Consider the following 19,672-nt stretch of genomic DNA (forward strand, 5'->3'; position numbering starts at 1 on the left):
GTTACATCTATAAAACTAAAAGATTAACTTTATAATTAATGAGCTTAATCATATGTCGATCATTATTTCCTTAATTATTCACATATATAGTTAAGGTGGTACATTATTAGCTCGCTCTCTCTCTCTCTCTATATATATATATATACATTTATATATAGCATATATATATACATATATATATAAGCAATATATCAGATTAATTTCATGCATGTTCTAGTAATTACAATATATCAATTAACATGCATCGATCCCCTGCATGCAGCTCAGCTTTAAATCTTCATTTCTTCCCAATCTATCTCCCTCTACTTCAAAAGTAGAGGCTCATATAATATATATATATATATATTTTTTTTTGCTCTTCTTTTTTCAGACATAGACGTCTATTTTCCCAAGCCAAAAAAGTGGCAAATCTTTACGTACGTGCGTATCACAGCATATATATAAGTACTGCTCATACAGTACTGGAGGGACACATCGAATTAGCCATTTCATGATGAGTGCGGAAACCAGCGAGCTTTCCAAGTTCGTCAACCTCCTTCGCCAATTCTTCCACCTTTTCCACAATCTCCATCAATATGAACACAAAGGTTGCCATCGCGAGTCCACTATCCTGATATTCATGATCGATATCTTGATGATCTACCTTGCAATTAGTTGAGACCGAGCTTATCTCTACTCTCGTTGACTTCAACTTTGGCACTATCGACGTTCCTGCATGGCATTTTCTCATTTTTGAAATACTCTCTCCAAGCTCTCTTAGACTCCATGTTAGTATCGATCCAACTGCCTCGCATGGCTCTTTGATTCTTTCTCTCTGAGCTGTTGGTGGCTAGATAATGAAACAATTCAGACGAAATAAGCCGATTAATTATTTTTTAATGATCTTTGCAAAAGTTCTAATTAAGTAACAACAAAACTATTGCTTTCAGTTCTGTTTAACAGGTAGATCAGATGCAGTATTTTAATGGGCAATGAATGCATGGTAAGAGTTAATAGAGAAGAACTGATCATGTCCAGTACCTGTCTTTGGGATTGAAGACAGCCTTTCAATGAAAGGATAGTTGCTGCCAACTCTCTCAGATGTTCTCCAATCTGCAAATATTTTATCCAAGGATAGTATAGCCCGAATTTTCCATGCCATGGTTCCCATTTTGCGAAATTTGCCTGAAATAAATTGCTGCGGCATGAGCATGCATGGCTTCTTTTCGATCCCTTATAACTAAAGCTAATAATTGCTTTAACAGTGAATTTCATGGTCTTTTAGAGGATACTAATTAATATTACTTATTAAAATTAAAACAAATATAAATGATTAAATCTCTCTCTCAATCAATTTAAATTTTTTATATAAATAGTAATTTCACATATATAATATCAGAACAGAAATTATGAGTTCGAATTTTGACTATACTTTATATCCTATTTAATTAAATATATATTCTACGTGATGGCCGGGACCGGCCACTTATTAAAGAGGAGTCTAGCTCATTATATATACGTGAGGATGAGTGTTAAGAAAAATATAAATGACTAAATCTACTTGTTTAAACTTTCAAGACAAGTACCGATGATCATTTGAGACTTGATGTATAGTTTATCAAATATAGTTAGTTATAAGAAAGAAAATCATGATACCAGTGACTCATCCTTAGATTTGGAATTCAAGATGGATTTGCATCTATTAAAATTTGCTCTAGGCTGGTTTTCCTTTTCGTTGGTGAAAGTAGTAGCATTAATGTATTCTTCCAGGCATCCTGCAACAAAAAGCTAGCTATCATAAGTTAACTAGCTAGCTAGCTAGCATGCATGCATGCCTGCAGAGAATTATATAGTACTCCTAGTTCTATTTGAAATAAGAGAAATGATACGTGCAGTTGTGAGTGTGTAAGCGCCGTGTAGTCATTTTAAAAAAAGTGAATAAATATGGGATCCATAGGAAAAGAAATTAATTTTTTAATAGTAGTTCTCACTCTTTTTCAAAACGACTGCACGACGTTTGTGCATTTCATGATTGTATATAGCATTACTCTTTGAATAATTAGCATATATATATATATATAAGATAATTAAAGATGAAGGTAATTACGAGGTACGTACGTACGCACCTTCAATAGAGTGAGCGAGGTGTTCAAAGTTGGAGGCAATAGAGTCATGAAGTTCATCGCTAGCCCAGACAGGGAAGACAAGCAAGCTTATAAAAATGCAGGTGACAAAACCCATACCAATTGTGGAGAGACGTTCACGTGCTAATCTCATGACCTTTTCAGCACGTATCCCAGATACCACTACTAGATTGAAGGTGAGGATGAATATCATTGCCCCGTAGTCATATCTTTTCTTAATGTTTGGAACCTGTCTCACATACGTTGCAACTGCAGCTGCATGTAATTCATTTTTACCATCATTAATTAATCATCATCACAACCGTATGTACGTGATCATGTGTTAATTGATCTACCAATATTAATCTACAAGAAAAATAGATATTTGTGACATTATTTTGCAATAAAAATAACTAAAACAGATTCATTTTAATTAAAAATAATCATTTTATTAAAAATAATTAGTCGTAAATAAATAATTTTCTTGTAATACGTACGTACGATGTTGCATGTGTTGCAACATATAAATAAATATAAATATAAAAAACCATATATATATATATATAATAATTATAATATTGCATGCATGTTTTAAAGTGACGAGGCTTGCCCTATAGCTAAGAGAGCAGTACAACTTTATAAATTATGTGGTAATAAAGTTTCTGTAATATATATGAAATAAATGAATAGATTATGTGAATAGTACTGACAAAAATTAATTAAAACGCACTTATACTGCCGGCCAGATTAATTGGCAATTAGGTATATATATAATATATGGTGCTGATTTATAATTTAATATTAATATATGCCTGCCATCATGATACTTACGTGGCCGTACCAAATATATGATCTTTAATTAAGCTATTAATTAATTTCTTAATTATAAATTACAGAATATTCAACTTTGATCTTGAAAATCAAAAGACAGAATAATTGCAGTGTGCAACTTCAGCATCGCACCAATATCGATCAACTTATAATAAGATTGTTTATTTTTCCTTAAATATTGGCAAAGGCATCATCATGTCAGCAGATGAGCTAAAATATTCATTTTAAGAAAAGAACAATTAATAAATATTAAAGCTTCAAATTTGATCGATCGAAACAAAGCAATTAAGAAAACGTTTTTAATCTTTGTGAACAAATGATTTCCAAGAATATTATATAAATATATATATATATATATATATATATTTATAGCTAACTCTTACCAAAGATAAAAACAGAAGCGCCAACGACAATGGCGTTGCCAATTCCACCAACTTCTTGAGCTAAAGCTGCAGCTAAACACCCGAGTCCGCCTCCTAATATAGTTCCAATTCCACGGTTCAAGCCCTTGCTGAGTGTAGCACCTGCCATGCATGCATGCATATCATGAATAATATCATCATCCGTAATATCACAAGTAGTAGAGAAAATGAAATTAAGTAGTACAATTTACATGCATGCATGCATGATGATCAGTAAGTAGTACAATTTACATGCATGAATACAGTTAAACAAACCTACCTGCAAAGAACTCAAAGATGACCACAACAGTCATAATAGCCCACATGGCATTTTCTCCAACTTGACTAAAAAGAGGATCCAGGAGGTAGAGAAATGAAACCAAAACCAGCGCTATTCCAACCTTGAAACTGTGAATCAGTTTTCTCATGTCCTGCTTATTTGTCTTTTCTCTAAGACTGGATATAATGGGAGGAACACAAACAGCTTGGAGTCTATTCTTTTGATCATCTGATCTCAGACAGGAAAAAATGGGAAGAAGAGAAAATTGAAACTTCTTCTTCATCTCTTGATCATCATCATCAGGCCCAGCTACCCTCTGATTATCTCCATCTGAGATAGATATTACAGTACTCGAGCCCATCGCGCGGTACTGAATATTCTCTCTTTATTTCTTTCCCTAGCTGGCTCTTGGCCTGACTTGAACTTCCACTTCCTTTTGAGCAGTAAGAGTTGGAGAGAAACAATATATATACACACACACACAGTAATCCATGAAATGTGAAAAGTGGGAAGAAAATAGCCATAGTGGGTCGAAGACCTGAAGTGGAACATGAGGCCCTATGTACTCCACGAATAAATTCAAGGATTAAATTAAGATTCGAGAATATGAAAAAAGAAAACACAAAAAAACACCACTTTTTAGACGTAGTTTGTGCCTTTTATCCCCAATGTGCACACATTATTAATTTGAACTTAGTGACCATAGTGGAACACGTATGCTTGCACGGCAACAGTAGGTACATACATACATACAAACATTTATATATATATACACATATACATACACACACATGTATGTATATATTGTGGAGGTAGCATATATATATAGTCCAATGAGTAATGCACGTAGAGTACTTGTAAAGTACGTAAGTACCGTGCAGTCACTTTGAAAAAGAATAGAGTCTACTATTAAAAATTAATTTTTTTTTCATGTAAGTTCCATAATTTTTTACTTTTTTCAAAGTGATTGTATGACGCTTATGTACTCACGACTGCTACTGTGTCTCATATATAGTCCAACACTTCTGATCTATGTGTTGCGCACCGTAAACTCATCCATCTGCGTTGCGGATGATCAGAGGTACTTCGCCCTATATTCTCGTGTTAAGGTTATATATCGATCTTTATTGCCAGTAGAGAGACCATCCCCCGACAAAAACTTTGCTAATTTTCACCAAGCTCTTTAATTTCCAATTATTTCAGTTTTCACGTTAGTAGTGTCAATGTCGTGCGGAGTTCAACAGGCCATCATTCATTTAAGACCGTTCCTTGCATCATGTCTCTAGCTGCTTCTATTGCATGCATATGCTTAATTGGATGCATATGGATCATATATATACCTCTAAATTATATATTTTGAGAAAGTATAAACAAGAAATGTTTGGTTAATAATTTATAAAGAAATTATATAAAGTACTAAACTTATAAATTAATAGAGTTTTATTACATACAATCACTTTCGCGTACTTCATTAATGTGATTGGCTAAAATAATTATTTTTTATTAAAAAACTACATAAGCAATCATATTAGTAGAGTACACAAAAGAGTATGCAAAAATAACTGGTAAAATATATGAATAATGCTACTCTCACCACTCCCGGTCCCGCTCTCGGTCCCGCTACATTTTTTTTATTTTTTTAATATATTTTTTTTTTACTTAATGATTAAGTAAGTATTTTTTAATGATATTATAATTTTTTTATTTTTTTAAAAAATATTTTATAGTGTTTAAAAAATACATGTATAAAAAAATAAAATAAAAAAAATATTATATTTTACACTGAGCGGGACTGGGAGCGGGAGAGGGAGCGGGGGCTGTAGCACGGTTCAAAATATATTATTAAGTTGAAGAGTTTTCTTTCATAAAAGTACTCTTTTGCAGTACTATTGCGTATACGATATTGAAACCACGGGCAGATATTATGCATATATATAATAATGTGTATCCCGTAAATCAAGGTGGTAATTAAGAAATGAGTCAAACTAGATTCAAATTAGGAAGAGATGAATGGTGGATTAAGGGGCCGAGACATGATCATTGGCTGACAGACTGATAAGATTAATTAAAAAATAACAATATATATATATAATCATCTTAATTATAGTATATTGATCGAGAGTTTAATTAATTAATTAAATGCCTAAATATAATACATAAAGTACCTACGGATCGGAGAAGATCATTACACGTATCCAAAAGATTCATCAAAACAAATTATAGTTTGATCAGATGCAGGTATCAGAAATGTTTTAAGAAATATTAATTAGAGAACGGCGATACCACCCGATCGTCGCCCGAGCTAGTAGTGGTCTATGGACAAAAGGATTAGTTAATTAGAAAATGATATACCAACTCCTCCTAATTAATATATATATAGTGCCCTCTGTCGCATTCCGCCACTATCTTTTTGTCTGTTAACGTGATCACCTAATTGGGCGTTATATATTTCTCTAATTAATACATGAACTCCTCCTTATAATTATACATGGAGAGAAATCTTTTAATTGCAAAAAGATTATACAAAATTAAATACATAAAGTAACTTGAGTTGGCGTACGTGTTACCTCAGCTAGACGATTGTAAATTAATTTTTATCGTAAAGTACTAGATCTAACGAATCACATGCATGCACTACGTCACTTTATAAGTTTACATTTGTATTTGTAACACTTTTCTTATGTATATATGCTAAAGTCTTTTAAAAATAATTTCATGTTATATAATGGACTGGAAACTTGTCCATGCAGTATGTCGCGACAGGAAGTGTAAAATCACTATCTGTCTTAAAAGTTTAAGATAACGAGAGGAGATAGAAAAATTGAGCAGACGACAAGCAAAGACAATTAATCGACAATCAACATTATCCCATTTAATTAGTTAATCTGAGAACTAAAGACAAATAATAAGTTCGATCTGTTTAAAGTTTTGATCTGTCTGCAGGTAAATGTATCTTTAAATATATATATATATATATATATATATATATGTGTGTGTGTGTCTTTCTTTTTAGGTCCTTATAAATCCTATCTGAGAGTACCTGAAAGTTGGAATCAATCTTAAATTTCTCAATTACGCGAGCAGAAGGAAGAGAAAAAGATCTGTCATTGTTGGTTCCCTTCAGTGTCGACGATAGTAACCAATCAAATCATGTACAAAATGAGTACTCTGCACGTAATTTTGGCTCGATGATGATCAGATTGATGGCACGGATCTAAATTTCTTGATACTGACGTACAAGAACTTTCAATTAGTTCAAAAGGCATGCACCTGGAACGCACATTCATTTATTTTATGCTTTTTTTTTTTTTTTCCTTTTTATAAAAGTATATATATATATCTATGCATGCACTAACTAGGTTTTGCGCCTTTCAATTTGTACGTACGAAATTCGTACCTGGCTAGCTTCGACCTTCCTTGCATAGCCTCGTGGCACTAGTTATCATATTGTGTAGGATCCACGCGTTATTGACATGAAGTACTACTACTACTGTCGACTGCAATGATCATTCTTTTTGAAAAAGAAGATATTGGAAGAAATTAGGTATATATGAGCAATATATCTATGATTGTATGCATGCATGTATATATGTGTGTGTGTGTCATGTAATTATCTTTGATTGATCTCGTGGGGATGATGAAGATGGGTAGCCAGTGATATTCTGTGAATTTGGAATAAGAGCTTTTGGTAGTGGTATGGACATTAAACAAAAGGAGTGCTTTCCATTTTTACTTAATTCACGACTAGAATCAGAGTCAGCTTTGACATTGACAAAAACCTGCAGGTTGAAAGGGATACTGTTGATGTTGGGTTTAACAATCAATTAAGCCTATCTCCACAATCAGATAAATAGTCCCAATGCTTTCGAGATCAATTGTGCTCAACATTCTGTAATTTAATTTGTAATCTTGGGGATGTTTATATATATATATATATATATATATACACACCAACTATATCCCTTCTAGGATCTAGCTATTAATGCTTTCAAATAATGTTATATGAGTATTTTAATGTACATTTGAGCTTTTCTACGTGCAAGTCGTTATAAATGACACACCATCCACACAATTTAAATTACACGATTTGATTTGATTTTCAAAATTCGGAATTTTAAATTTCCTTTGTTAATCAAATCATTTTATATCAACGTCAGCGTGGAAGGTGTGTGCTCCACACAAACTTGCAAATAAAGTTTTTCTTTACCATTATATATACAAGTGGTTGAATAACATATTAATCGATATGCCAAGATCAGTTATTAGTAATAATGTTACAATTACTAGCTAGATGCATGTAGTAATTAATACTCATCATATTCATTAGTATGTGTTGTGTGCATATATAAAAGTTTTAAGTTATTTAAGGTAACACATAAACTATATATAGCATTTGGTGGAGTGGATCTATAGTTTAATTTAGAATGGAACATGTTATAACACATGCAATATGCAAACATGCATCAGTATAACTTGGCTCATTGATCATGATGTGAACGCATGATGGTTGCAAATCATTCATATAGCATATATATATATATATATATTCTTGGTGGAGGGAGCTAATGCTATCTATCTCGTAGGATCAAAGATGGGGAACATATATACATTATCGGTAGAGTAGTACTTTGTATTTAACTTCTTAAAAAAAAAAAAAAAAAGATAAAAGAAATTAAAGCATATTGTTTGGGATATTTTTTGTTATTCAAACTGATGTCATGACCTACACATGCACACATGCATGAGATATTTATATATATATATATATATTATATAATTAGGGTCAATTAATATGGATTTATGTTCATACGGAAAATCTAAGCATAGTCAACACGGAGAAGATACGAATAATTAGGGATTAATCAGTACTGTTAAAAGTTGGATGCATGAGTACTTTCTAAGCAAGGTATACCTACCTAGGTATTATATACATGATAGTCAAGATGAACCAACTGTAATTTCCATATATAATTAAGATGTTAAATATTGGACGTATATTTGTACGTTGTAGTACTACAAAAAAAATGAGTATTTGTGACAGATTATTTACAGCAAAAATGACTGTTTAAGACAAAAACGGACTCATTTTAACATAAAATAGTTAATCACAAATAAGTAATTTTCTTATAGCATGTACTCATGTTACGATTGAAGAGTACAGAAAAACTAAGGTCAGGGCTACTTTTTTACCTACATACATACATACATATATACATATATACATATATATATATAGGAGTTGATCTACGGACCAAATTAAACGACATGCATATTAAATATATATATATATATATCAAGTGATACTTTCACAAAATGATTACATAAAAATAAATTCACAAATTGATCGACGTGACTTGAAGTAATACGTTAGATCTACTTACAACAAAATTACTAGCTTTAAAATTTAACGTATCATATAAAATCACGTCAGTTTGTGAATTTATTTTTATAAAATCTATTTATACTTAAAAGCATTTCGCTATATGTATATATGGTAATTACTAGGAGGAAATCATGCGTGGCTAGCCAGTAATTGGGATCGCTTATGGCTCATCAGTAAATTAAAGTACCATATATATATATATATATAAATATATATAATATAGCAACTAAATTAGTTTGAAGTATGGACGGACGGACGTGTCGATCGCCGGCCAGTGGAGGAGGCGTGTGGAACTAATACAACTTTGAGTTAGTTAGTATATATTATAAATGATCCTTTCATAAAAGTTAGGACGAACGTACTACTATTAATCTTATCATGTACTCATGTTAGGTCTCGATACGTTATCTCTCAAAAAAGATCATATGGATCATCGACCTACATATTATATATATATATATATATATATATATATATATATATAGCACACGTGAGAAATAAAACTATCGACAATGGTTATCATGTATGGAAAGGAATATATAGGAACAGAAGATTGGTGGGATAGCTGGCTTCCTTTTTAGGCGAAATATTTTAGTTTTGGAGATAAAATTACTGATCTTTATTACAACTTAATTTCCAAAACGTAATTAAAAAAACATTTGATAATTAAAGAGAACATAAATATGAATATGTATAAACCAATGGAATACAAAACTCAGAGAAATACAAATTAATATATATATATATATATATATATATATAAAGAAAATCAACCCACATTGACTTATTATAAGGTGTTTAAATCCGATTAAAGACTTTATAATTTCTTATAAACATGCAACTTCGATCAATAGGATCATCGAAAATAATTTGAAAATTTTAAGAGACCTAAATAATTAAGATCAAAGTTTGTACCTAATTATCACAATACATGACTAAATTGATTTTATTTTTATTTTTGCATAATAATTTTAAAAATAAATAGATCGTAGGTTAAACGTCATGCATGTTAGATATTTTAAAACTTCATCAAGTACTACATGAATCCAATATCTGATCTGCAACTAGCTATAGGCACGGCCTATATATCAGCCTTTATATCATGTTGAGGTTTTTGATATTTAAGAAGCTAGAGTACATATATGGATTGAAAATCTTTTTTTTTTTAAGGTGATTTAGCCATGCACAAATAGATTTTATAAAAATAATATCACATATTGATAAATATGTTATATATTAGATTGTAAATTTAATTTTATTATAAGGTAAATTTAAAGTATCATATGAAACCATGTTAGTTTGAGTTTATTCTTATAAGATTTCTTTATAGTTGTAACACTTTTTTTTTTCAGTTCTTCTATATACAGTCGTTAGATACAACCGGCATGCAGTCGTCCATGTCACGTCAAATTTAAAATGAATTATTCCTCTCTCATCAGGTCGATCTCTCTCTCATTAGCTCGGTCTATCTCTCTCATCAATTCCATCAGCTCGGTCTCTCTCTCTCACATCAGCTCGGTCTATCTCTCATCAAGTGTCTTCACGTCAACTACGTTTGCACGCCATTTGCACCAGGCGTTTGCAACAAGCGTTTTTCTTTTTCTTTTTTCAAACCTAGGGGAGAATTGTGATCAAAGATTCCACTAATTCCTGTCGATCGAAAAACGTCTGTACATTCTAATTCCTTGTATATTCTTTGTACGTATCAAACAAAATATCCGTGCCACGGAAATTGAACATCATTTCATGTACTCTTCATGACGTCTGACCTTATTGCATCCATCGTCAATGTTAGTCATGTTGATTGTCTCCTTCTTCCACATAATTAATATTAAGCAGAAATTGGATCCACTGCAGTCATATCAGTCTATATAAGTTGTACGTAGTTGTTGCTCCGTCATCCATTCAATCGGCCTACAATCGATCCCGTCCTCTCGATCTGAGCATGTACGAAGCAAAATCCTGGCCTGCTGTTGGTGCGTGCCGCTTCTCAATGGCCATCCAAGCATGTCTTGGGCATGTTATCTCATTGTCCCTTAATTCGGATTGCAGCAAAAAGAAAATAGGATTGGTGTTTATCATATTCAGACGTACGAGTTGCATATATATATATATATAAGCATTATACTCATGATCTCCCAAACTTTTAAGATTTCTATTAGATCATCGATCACTTCAGACTTTAATTCGTGTTAAAACAATTAATTGTGTATTAACCAAGAAAAAATGCAAAAAATTAAGAGGAAAATGATGTTACCATTCAAAACTAAATTTAAAAAAAAAAATGTTCTTGAAATTATAAGCAATTAATTTGAGTTGAAAAACGTTTAATTAATTAGTTGATTATTCACACTAATTAATATCTATTGGATGCTATATATCTATTAAGATACGAAATATATAATAAAATCCAACTCTTTCAATCAGTTTAATCTTTTGGGCAAGCTGTGATTGCACATAATAATATAAAAGCACGGATCCTAAGTTGAAACTATGACCTTGGGATCACTTGTTAAGGGAAAGTGTTAAGATAAAAAATAAATAAAGCTCTTTTGATATGGATCATTAAGCTTTGATTTATATATTTAATTAAACTCTTGGCTGATGCAATGAGTGATCTAATATTACACATTAAACAAAAGGATAAAACTTCAAATCCAAATGGATTTTAGAAGGAAAAAAGGGACAATCTCTCTTTTTTCCTTTTAAGGAAGATCAATGAAGTAGTCCAGGCCAGGGAACAAAATAGATAGATATATATTGAGGAGTAATGAGCTGTGCCAGAATTTCATATCCGATGGGAATAATTGGTCATCAGATTTACCTACATGACTATATATATATATATATATATATATATATGCACTTAATGTGTACGATCACTACGGGAAAATGGGCACTTAATTTGTAGTTTATAGGATTTAAGATATAAATATGCAGGCAGTCTACACTACTATAACATCAGTAGTAGTACTACTGCCCCAATTGATGAGTTGCCATACACGTATAATCCACATGTTATAATATATATCATTACGAGTGTATTCTGATCCAGATGAAACCATTGCTATTTAGTTCAAATTCTGATGATCACCATCATCTTAATCTTGTCATGTCACTGCCTCGATCGATGCATTATCTTGCTTACATTTTACGAAACTTTGTATTCTTTTTTATGTGATAGATAACCAACAGCTAGTAGTTGATCGCATGCATAATCCACACAATATATACAACAAAACTGCGTTTTGCTGTTCGTCGTTATTCTGTCAAAATAATTTTTCTTGTTAAAATTAGTCTATTCTCATCACAAATAAATATTTTTATCGCAAATAATTCGTCACAAATATTTATTTTTGACACTCTGAAGGTTTGATGGCGTTGTTGTTGTACCTGTGGTGTACATCCATGCATAATTTTCAAAGATGAGCATATGGTAAGAAAGAGAGATAAAGGGACACAAGATTTTACGTCGCTAGCTTGACACGTTGGCCTATATTCAAGTGTCTATGACGTGAAATCTATCGTGAATAAAGTTTTTTTATATAAGCTTTCTTCCTCTTTATGCTCTGTGTTATTATAGAGAAAATGAAGGAGAATAGAATAAAGAAGTCGAATAAGAAGAAATAAGTAAAATATTTGGCATATTTTGTTGAGCAATAATCTCACATTGTCTGTAGAAAAGGTCTTGTACATGTTTATAAAGAATAAACCATCATCACTTATAGAACCAGTTTTATAAGATGAGTTAGCTAGGTCCATGAATTTCTTCATGGTATAAGAGTATGCTATAGGACGAATGAGGGCTCACACTACATACTTACTCAGTGACAAAGACAAAAAAAAAAATACTGGCTGGCCTGCATGTGAGGGAGAGTGTTGAAGAATAATCTCACATTGCCTGTGAACAAGGTATTGGACATGTTTATAAGGAATAAACAATCCACACTTGTATAACCAGTTTTATGAGATGAGTTAGGCCCATAAATTTTTTCACTGTATCAAAGCATGTCACGTACAGGACGAATGGGGACCCACACTACTTACCCCGTGATAAAAACAAAAAAACATACTAGCCTGCATGTGAGTGAGGATGTTAAAGAATAATCTCACATTGCCTGTGGACAAGATTTTGAGCATGTTTATAAGAAATGAACAATTATCTCTTATAGAATCGGTTTTATGAGATAAGTTAAACTCATGAATTTCTTCATATTCCTTCTGTATTAATGCCTCTTTCTATTAAAGTTTAATGAAAAATGACCATATATATATGATTAGTACGTAGCTTTGTGATAGTACTTGTTAACAATTTTAACTCTCCTATTTATATATATATATATATATATATATATATGATGGTTTAGATTTTTTTTTTTTTTTTATGCTTGGGTTTAGTTTTCTTAATTACTTGTATCTCCTAGGTATCTTATTATAAAAATAATTTTTCTCCGCCACAAGTAAGGGCAATCAATAAAATTGAGCCGGGGTACCATCCTCTATCTTCAAATAAAAAAAAAAAGCTACCAAGAAAATCCATTGGATACCGATTTTTTTTTTTAAGAAAGTATTTTTTAATAAATTTGTGAGTTTTATTTTTAAATATTAAGGGGATTTAAAAAAATGTTTGAAAAAAAAAACGAAAAAAATATTACGCGGTTGGTTTTTTCGGTGAGTGTAGCATTGTCCATATTATATATATATATATATATATATATATATATATATATATATATACACACACGAGAGTTTTAAAAATGGTAAAGAAATTAGGAAAAATTAAAAGTGGAGATTCCACTAAACAATGCAATATAAAAATTATGCAGCAGCAAGCAACTCCAAATATTGGGCACTGATACACATTAACGCTAATATTGTTTTAGGATAAGTTAGGTAATTGTCTATTGGCACTTCCATTTTCCCTTTTTTGGCTCAAGACAGACGCTGTTGCAAGTTTGAAACTAGTGTTTTGCTCTGTCCTATATATAGTAGAAAGAAACGTCCTTGCGTATAAATAGTACCTACATTATTATGCGCATAATCATGCAAACAAGGAAATTTATCTATGGGCCTTTACTCACGAGCACTACAAAATAAACTCAAATACTAAGGTCTCATTTGGACCCTTAAAATATTTTAAAATATTTGTAAATAATAATGAAATAGTTTAAATTAAGATGTTTTATTAGATTTTGAGAAATGAAAGAGAAAAAATTGTTATAAAGCTAAAACATTATTTGAATATAATTTTATTCTAAAATCTGAAAAAGCTGTATTATTTTTATATTTTGTTTGAAAGTTTGAGAAAGTTGTAATAATTAGATAATGATTAAATGAAAATTTTAAAGATTTAAAATTAAAAAATATTTTATATTTGAGTGATATTTGTCGGCATAACTCCCCAGATATCAATCTGGCATGCCGGATGAAAAATTCTAGATATAAGTTTCACACCCTGTGAACCTATTTAAAAATATATCATTTTACTTTTTTACCCACGTAATGAAAATGATTCTAGACATATTTGTAAGTAAAATATGATAAAAAATAAAATAATATGTATTTAAGTGAATGTGCAGAATATAAGACTTATGGGTAGCACTGCTCCATGCTGGAGACAGATACACGGCTACAATAAAACTGATCTATCTTTAGAGACGAATGATCTATATACGTTGGAAGTTATATCAATTTTCAAGTAATTGTAACTGTCAAAAAGCTGGATGATAATAATATAATTTATATCCTTTCTGGTCCTTATCTTGGGCTAGCAGGCCCAAGATTTAATACTGAAAATGGACCATAGACGGGCCATAATGGAGCTATGTAAAGGCGGACTTAAGCCTGGGCCTCCAGGCCTATCGCACCAAGGGGTCTTGCCAATTTGCATTTTGGGGCGATTTTATTTAATTTCCTTCTTGTTGAAGTTGAAAGATCACATGGCTCATAAAAGCTTATGGATTAAACTTCGATTTAAATTGTCCCGCCCAATTAATTTCTAATTAATATTGGAGATATATATGTCTATTGACATCACGATGGTAAGAAAATGAACTAAAAGCCATCCAATATAGTTATCATCCTCGTACATTTCTCATTGTGCACATCTGCATATTCTCAAAATCTTTCGATATAGTTATCCTCCCCAGTATAATATGGTCACGGTATCGTACTAATAGAAACATCACATATCTTATCGTAAAAATAACGTTTAATAAAAATATTATATTAATTAAACCCACTTATAATCTACATACACAAATTACTACTTGATAGCAGCAGCTGTATCACTTAAAACCTAAATAAAGGATTACCACCATTTATAAGATTTAGAGTTGCCGTTTGGATAGTGAGTTGAGATGAGATGAGATGAGTTGAAATGAAAGTTAAATAAAATATTATTAGATTATTATATATTAATATTATTATTGATTTGAAATTTAAAAAAGTTGAATTATTTATTATATTTTGTATAGAAATTTAGAAAAGTTGTAATGATTAAATGTGATGCATTGAGATCACTCTTTATCCAAACCGGGCCGAGTTGCTGTGTTGTGTAATTTTTCTTAAAAGTTGTTCAAAATTCACAAGAATCTAACATCTGTGTATTTACCGAACTAAATGGAGGTTGCAACATATTCTGCAACAGCCTAAATAGACCCTTTCGAGAATATCGCATAAACTATAATAATGTTTAACCATAGAGTTTTGCTATGTACAAGCAAGTTTGCATACCAATTTACGTACTAATGGTGTTGCCTTCATATTTTAAATTCAAATTAGCACTGTTTTTAATAAAATCTATTTTCTAACCAATCATATTGAATAGGTGCACGTATTAGTACGTAGAATCGCTTAACAATTAGATTTTTCCTTAACCATAAGACTTGTCAAAATAAATTCATTTTTTGAAATAACACTACACTTTGTACTTTCTGGACATTAGGTTCAATAAGTCACCTCTCTGTAACAAGTCAACAGTACAACAATAATCAATGATTTAAAAATCAATCAAGACAATAAGGATTTTCAATTTGTTACCATGTGCCTAGATATTCAATATATGGCCTAGGCAAAACTCATCTTTCCATTTCAAATGATATTTTTTTCACACTATATAAATCACACGATCTTCATCATTAACTAGGAAACTCAATATCGAGTACCTGCCTACAACTACAATTATAAATTCTAACAACTTCAACATATTAGTGTCATTTCTCAACGAAGAGTTAATACAACTTAGTTGTAACTCCACCAGTGCAAAATGAATGTAAAATAAATTCAGAAATGGGATACTAAATACAAAACTAAGATCAATGTCAATACTTGCCGAAATTGAAAGATAAACGTATTGAACATACATATCATTTGGAAGCCAAAGTGTTGGGGTGTATGTGGAGACTGATTTTGGAGCTAAAAAATGTGTTTGCTGAAAGTGTGCTCGACGCGCACTCGGCCGAAGTCCCTAGACATGCGCTCGACCCTGGGCTCGAGTGAAGCTCAAGTCCAAGAGTTCGCTCGAGTCTTGCACGACACTGAGTTCGAGCGAGACACAAATCCTAATGTTCGCTTGACCTCGCTCGACACTAATGTTGATTTAGTCGTTCACTTGAGGCGCGCTCGACACGTCACTCAAGCGAAATACGCAGATTTTGCTAGGTTAGGATTTCCAACGCCGTTTGCTATAAATATATCATATTAGACTTGTTATGTACAACCTTGAGCATATTTTGAGAGAGAACAGTTGTCTAGTGAGTGCATATTGTGTGAGAGAACAAAAAGTCCTAGAGAGTATGAGTTGAGATCGAATGATTGTAATCTCCTCTAGTTAATAAGATTTCTGCAGCTATGTGGACGTAGGCTATTTGCCAAACCACGTGTATTGTGCGTCGTGTACTTAATTGTGATTGTTTTTACTTTATTTGTCATCGTTGGTGTGTGTATGTTTTGTACAACAATTTCATAACAACTGGTATCAAGAGCCAATGTCAAATATGAAGGAGAACGATGATGGCTGGAGATCAAATGAAAGCACACGAGATCGAGAAGTTCAGCGGTATTGATTTTGGGTACTGGAAAATGCAGATTAATGACTATCTCTATAGGAAGAGGCTCTACTTTCCAATGTTGAGAAAGAAGCTGGCGAGCATAGATGATGCTGAGTGGACCATATTAGATCAATAGGTTCTAGGGGTTGTTAGACTGACCTTGTTTAGAATAATGACACACAATGTCAGTAAGGAGAGAACCACGGTGGATCTCTCCATGACTTTGTCAGGTATGTATGAAAAGTCATCTACGAACAATAAAGTGCACTTGATGAAAAAATTATTCAATCTGAAGATGTCGGAAGGTATGTCTGTAGCCCAACACTTGAATGAATTCAGGACAATCACAAATCAATAATCTTCTGTAGAGATTGAGTTTGATGATAAGACTAGATCATTGATTTTGTTGGCATTGTTGCCAAATAGTTGGGAGGCCATGAGGATGGTTGTGAGTAGTTCAGCTGACAAGACAAAACTGAACTACGACGACATACGTGACATGATCCTTGCTGAAAAGGTGCATAGGAGAAACTCAGGTGAGTCCTCGGGTTCTGGATCGGCCTTAATTGTCAAAAATCAGGACAGAGGATATGATAGGTCAAACTCCAAGAGGGAAGAGCAATACGAGATCTGAGCAATAGATCACGTACTAGAGTTGTGGCAAGCCGGGTCACATCAAGAAAAACTGCAGGAATCAAGAAAGTGTTCAAGATGATGCTATGAACGTAGTGACAGAATAAATTCATGATGTCTTCCTTCTTCCAATGCATTCCATAGCACCTCACATCGAGAAGTCATACAGAATTATATTGTTGGTGATTTTGAAAAGATCTATGCTGCTGATAGAGAGACACTGGATGTAGTGAGAGTGGGTGATGTGCACATCACACTTCCAAATAGGAGTGTGTGGAATTTACAACAAGTTAGACATATTCCAGATCTGAAGAAAAACCTGATCTCTGTTGGACAACTTGATGACAACTATTTTGCAGTAGTTTTCTCTGGAGGAGTTTAAAAGATCACTAAGGGTGTGCTGGTTCTAGCACATTCTAAGAGATCTAACTCGTTGAATTTAACATCTGGGTCCAGTGATGTACAGGAAAATACAAGAGTGCAAAATGACAATCTTGATCACGCAAAACATGTGAGGAAGCCAAATAGAGTCAGCTTTGTCGTTCCTCATGAAAGTCTGGGAAAGTTGGCTAAAGTTGCCAAGATCGGCTCGAGACTAGATACTTCTAGTGCAGTGGGAGTTATGAGTTGCCTGTGAATGTGCTGACTCAGGGCGATGTACATGGAACACTGAAATCGGGCTTGATATGGCACCTGGTATTAGAAGACTTCATTATCTAGAGTTTAATGAGAATTTTGTGTACAATGAGCTACGTGTCAAGAAGGTTATGATAGTGCTATCCAAAAAAGAATCTTCTAGTTATTTAATGGATATCTATGTGAATTTTCAATTATTCAATCTATCATTATTGATCCCCGGTGACCAAGACGATCATGCCAAAGAATAAAGATCTTTAGATTAGAGCCAAGGTCGAGAGATTCTATAGACTTTTTGAAAAAGAAAAACAGTATTTTATGAATTCTAGGATAACGTCACCAAGGATGCTTATGGCCCTCTCGAGAGTTATTGGGATATTTCATATTAAGATAAGTTGTTTACTAGCTCTCAATAGATAGCACTTGAATGTTGTTGTTGTTCTCACAATTATTTTTATTATTATTGTATTTATCGAAATACTAGTTATTGGTTACCTTATAATATGACACCTAGTATTAGAAGACTTCATGTAGCATGAATATCTAGAGTTTTATGGGAATTTCTTGCACAATTAGTTACGTGTCAACAAGGTTATGACATTTTGATCGATTGAGGTAATTATTAGTGGATTGGTTATCGACCAGAAGCAAGCCAAGTTTCAGAGATTATGTATACTTCTAGACCAGATAAAGGAAGGTGAAGTTTGTAAGCTTTTGCTTTTAAGGTTAATGGTGCATTGGGAATGAATGGAAATGTCTTATATTTTATGGAGTTTCTATTTGTGGAAATTATGAATTAAATGTGTTTGAAGTTATTTCATAGGTTATATATGGTGTATGGTATTACATGATAATTGGTGGACTGTATCTTATGTTCAATAGGTAACTATGTGATTTTCTTACATACAATAAATGGTGGACATTACGGGTTTTAGGAAGATTTTGATATTGTGGATTTTACGTACAATAAGTCGTGGAAAGAATTTGTGAAGTCAATGTATTTTGCAAGTATGTAAATTTAAGGATTACGAATAGAAGAGGATTTATTTAAGTATGCATATGCCTTAGACATACAAATTATAGGTTTAATGATTCGGCCAGCATAATTGGAGAATGTCATGAGATTTTGAGGCTTGATTTGAAAGTTTAAATTGGTGTTGCTATGTGTATAGTTGAGGTACTTGTTAATGGACTTGTTAATGGACTAGACATAGATGCTAGACAAGCATAATTAAAGTAACATATTGGAGATGTGGGCCCATAACCTATAGGCCCATGATCATTATATTATTTCAAATTTTGCGGATTATTATGAACGAGAGGGTTTTAAGTATCTCAAGGTAAAACATAGTAGG

The 19,672-nt window shown here is 32.3% G+C and overlaps 1 protein-coding gene across 1 annotated transcript; it reads right to left on the bottom strand.

Annotated features, from left to right (window-relative positions):
• Positions 1–451: 451 nt before the first annotated feature.
• Positions 452–3,975, bottom strand: LOC108982474 (aluminum-activated malate transporter 2-like). The gene is made up of 7 exons (XM_035692770.1): positions 3,966–3,975; positions 3,615–3,842; positions 3,317–3,457; positions 2,106–2,378; positions 1,636–1,754; positions 1,021–1,164; positions 452–829 (listed from the first exon to the last, which is right to left on the bottom strand). Exons 1-7 carry the CDS (start codon positions 3,973–3,975, stop codon positions 452–454), a joined length of 1,293 nt encoding a protein of 430 aa, XP_035548663.1.
• Between the last annotated feature and the right edge of the window lie 15,697 nt (positions 3,976–19,672).

Source organism: Juglans regia, chromosome 8 (genome assembly GCF_001411555.2).
Source record: "Juglans regia cultivar Chandler chromosome 8, Walnut 2.0, whole genome shotgun sequence".
NCBI classification, from domain to species: domain Eukaryota; kingdom Viridiplantae; phylum Streptophyta; class Magnoliopsida; order Fagales; family Juglandaceae; genus Juglans; species Juglans regia.

Coding starts and splice junctions, on each gene's coding strand:
- LOC108982474 (XM_035692770.1), bottom strand. Junction 3,458..3,614: donor CATCTTTGAGTTCTTTGCAG/GTAGGTTTGTTT, acceptor CATGCATGGCAG/GTGCTACACTCAGCAAGGGC. Junction 1,755..2,105: donor CCTCGCTCACTCTATTGAAG/GTGCGTACGTAC, acceptor TTTTTGTTGCAG/GATGCCTGGAAGAATACATT.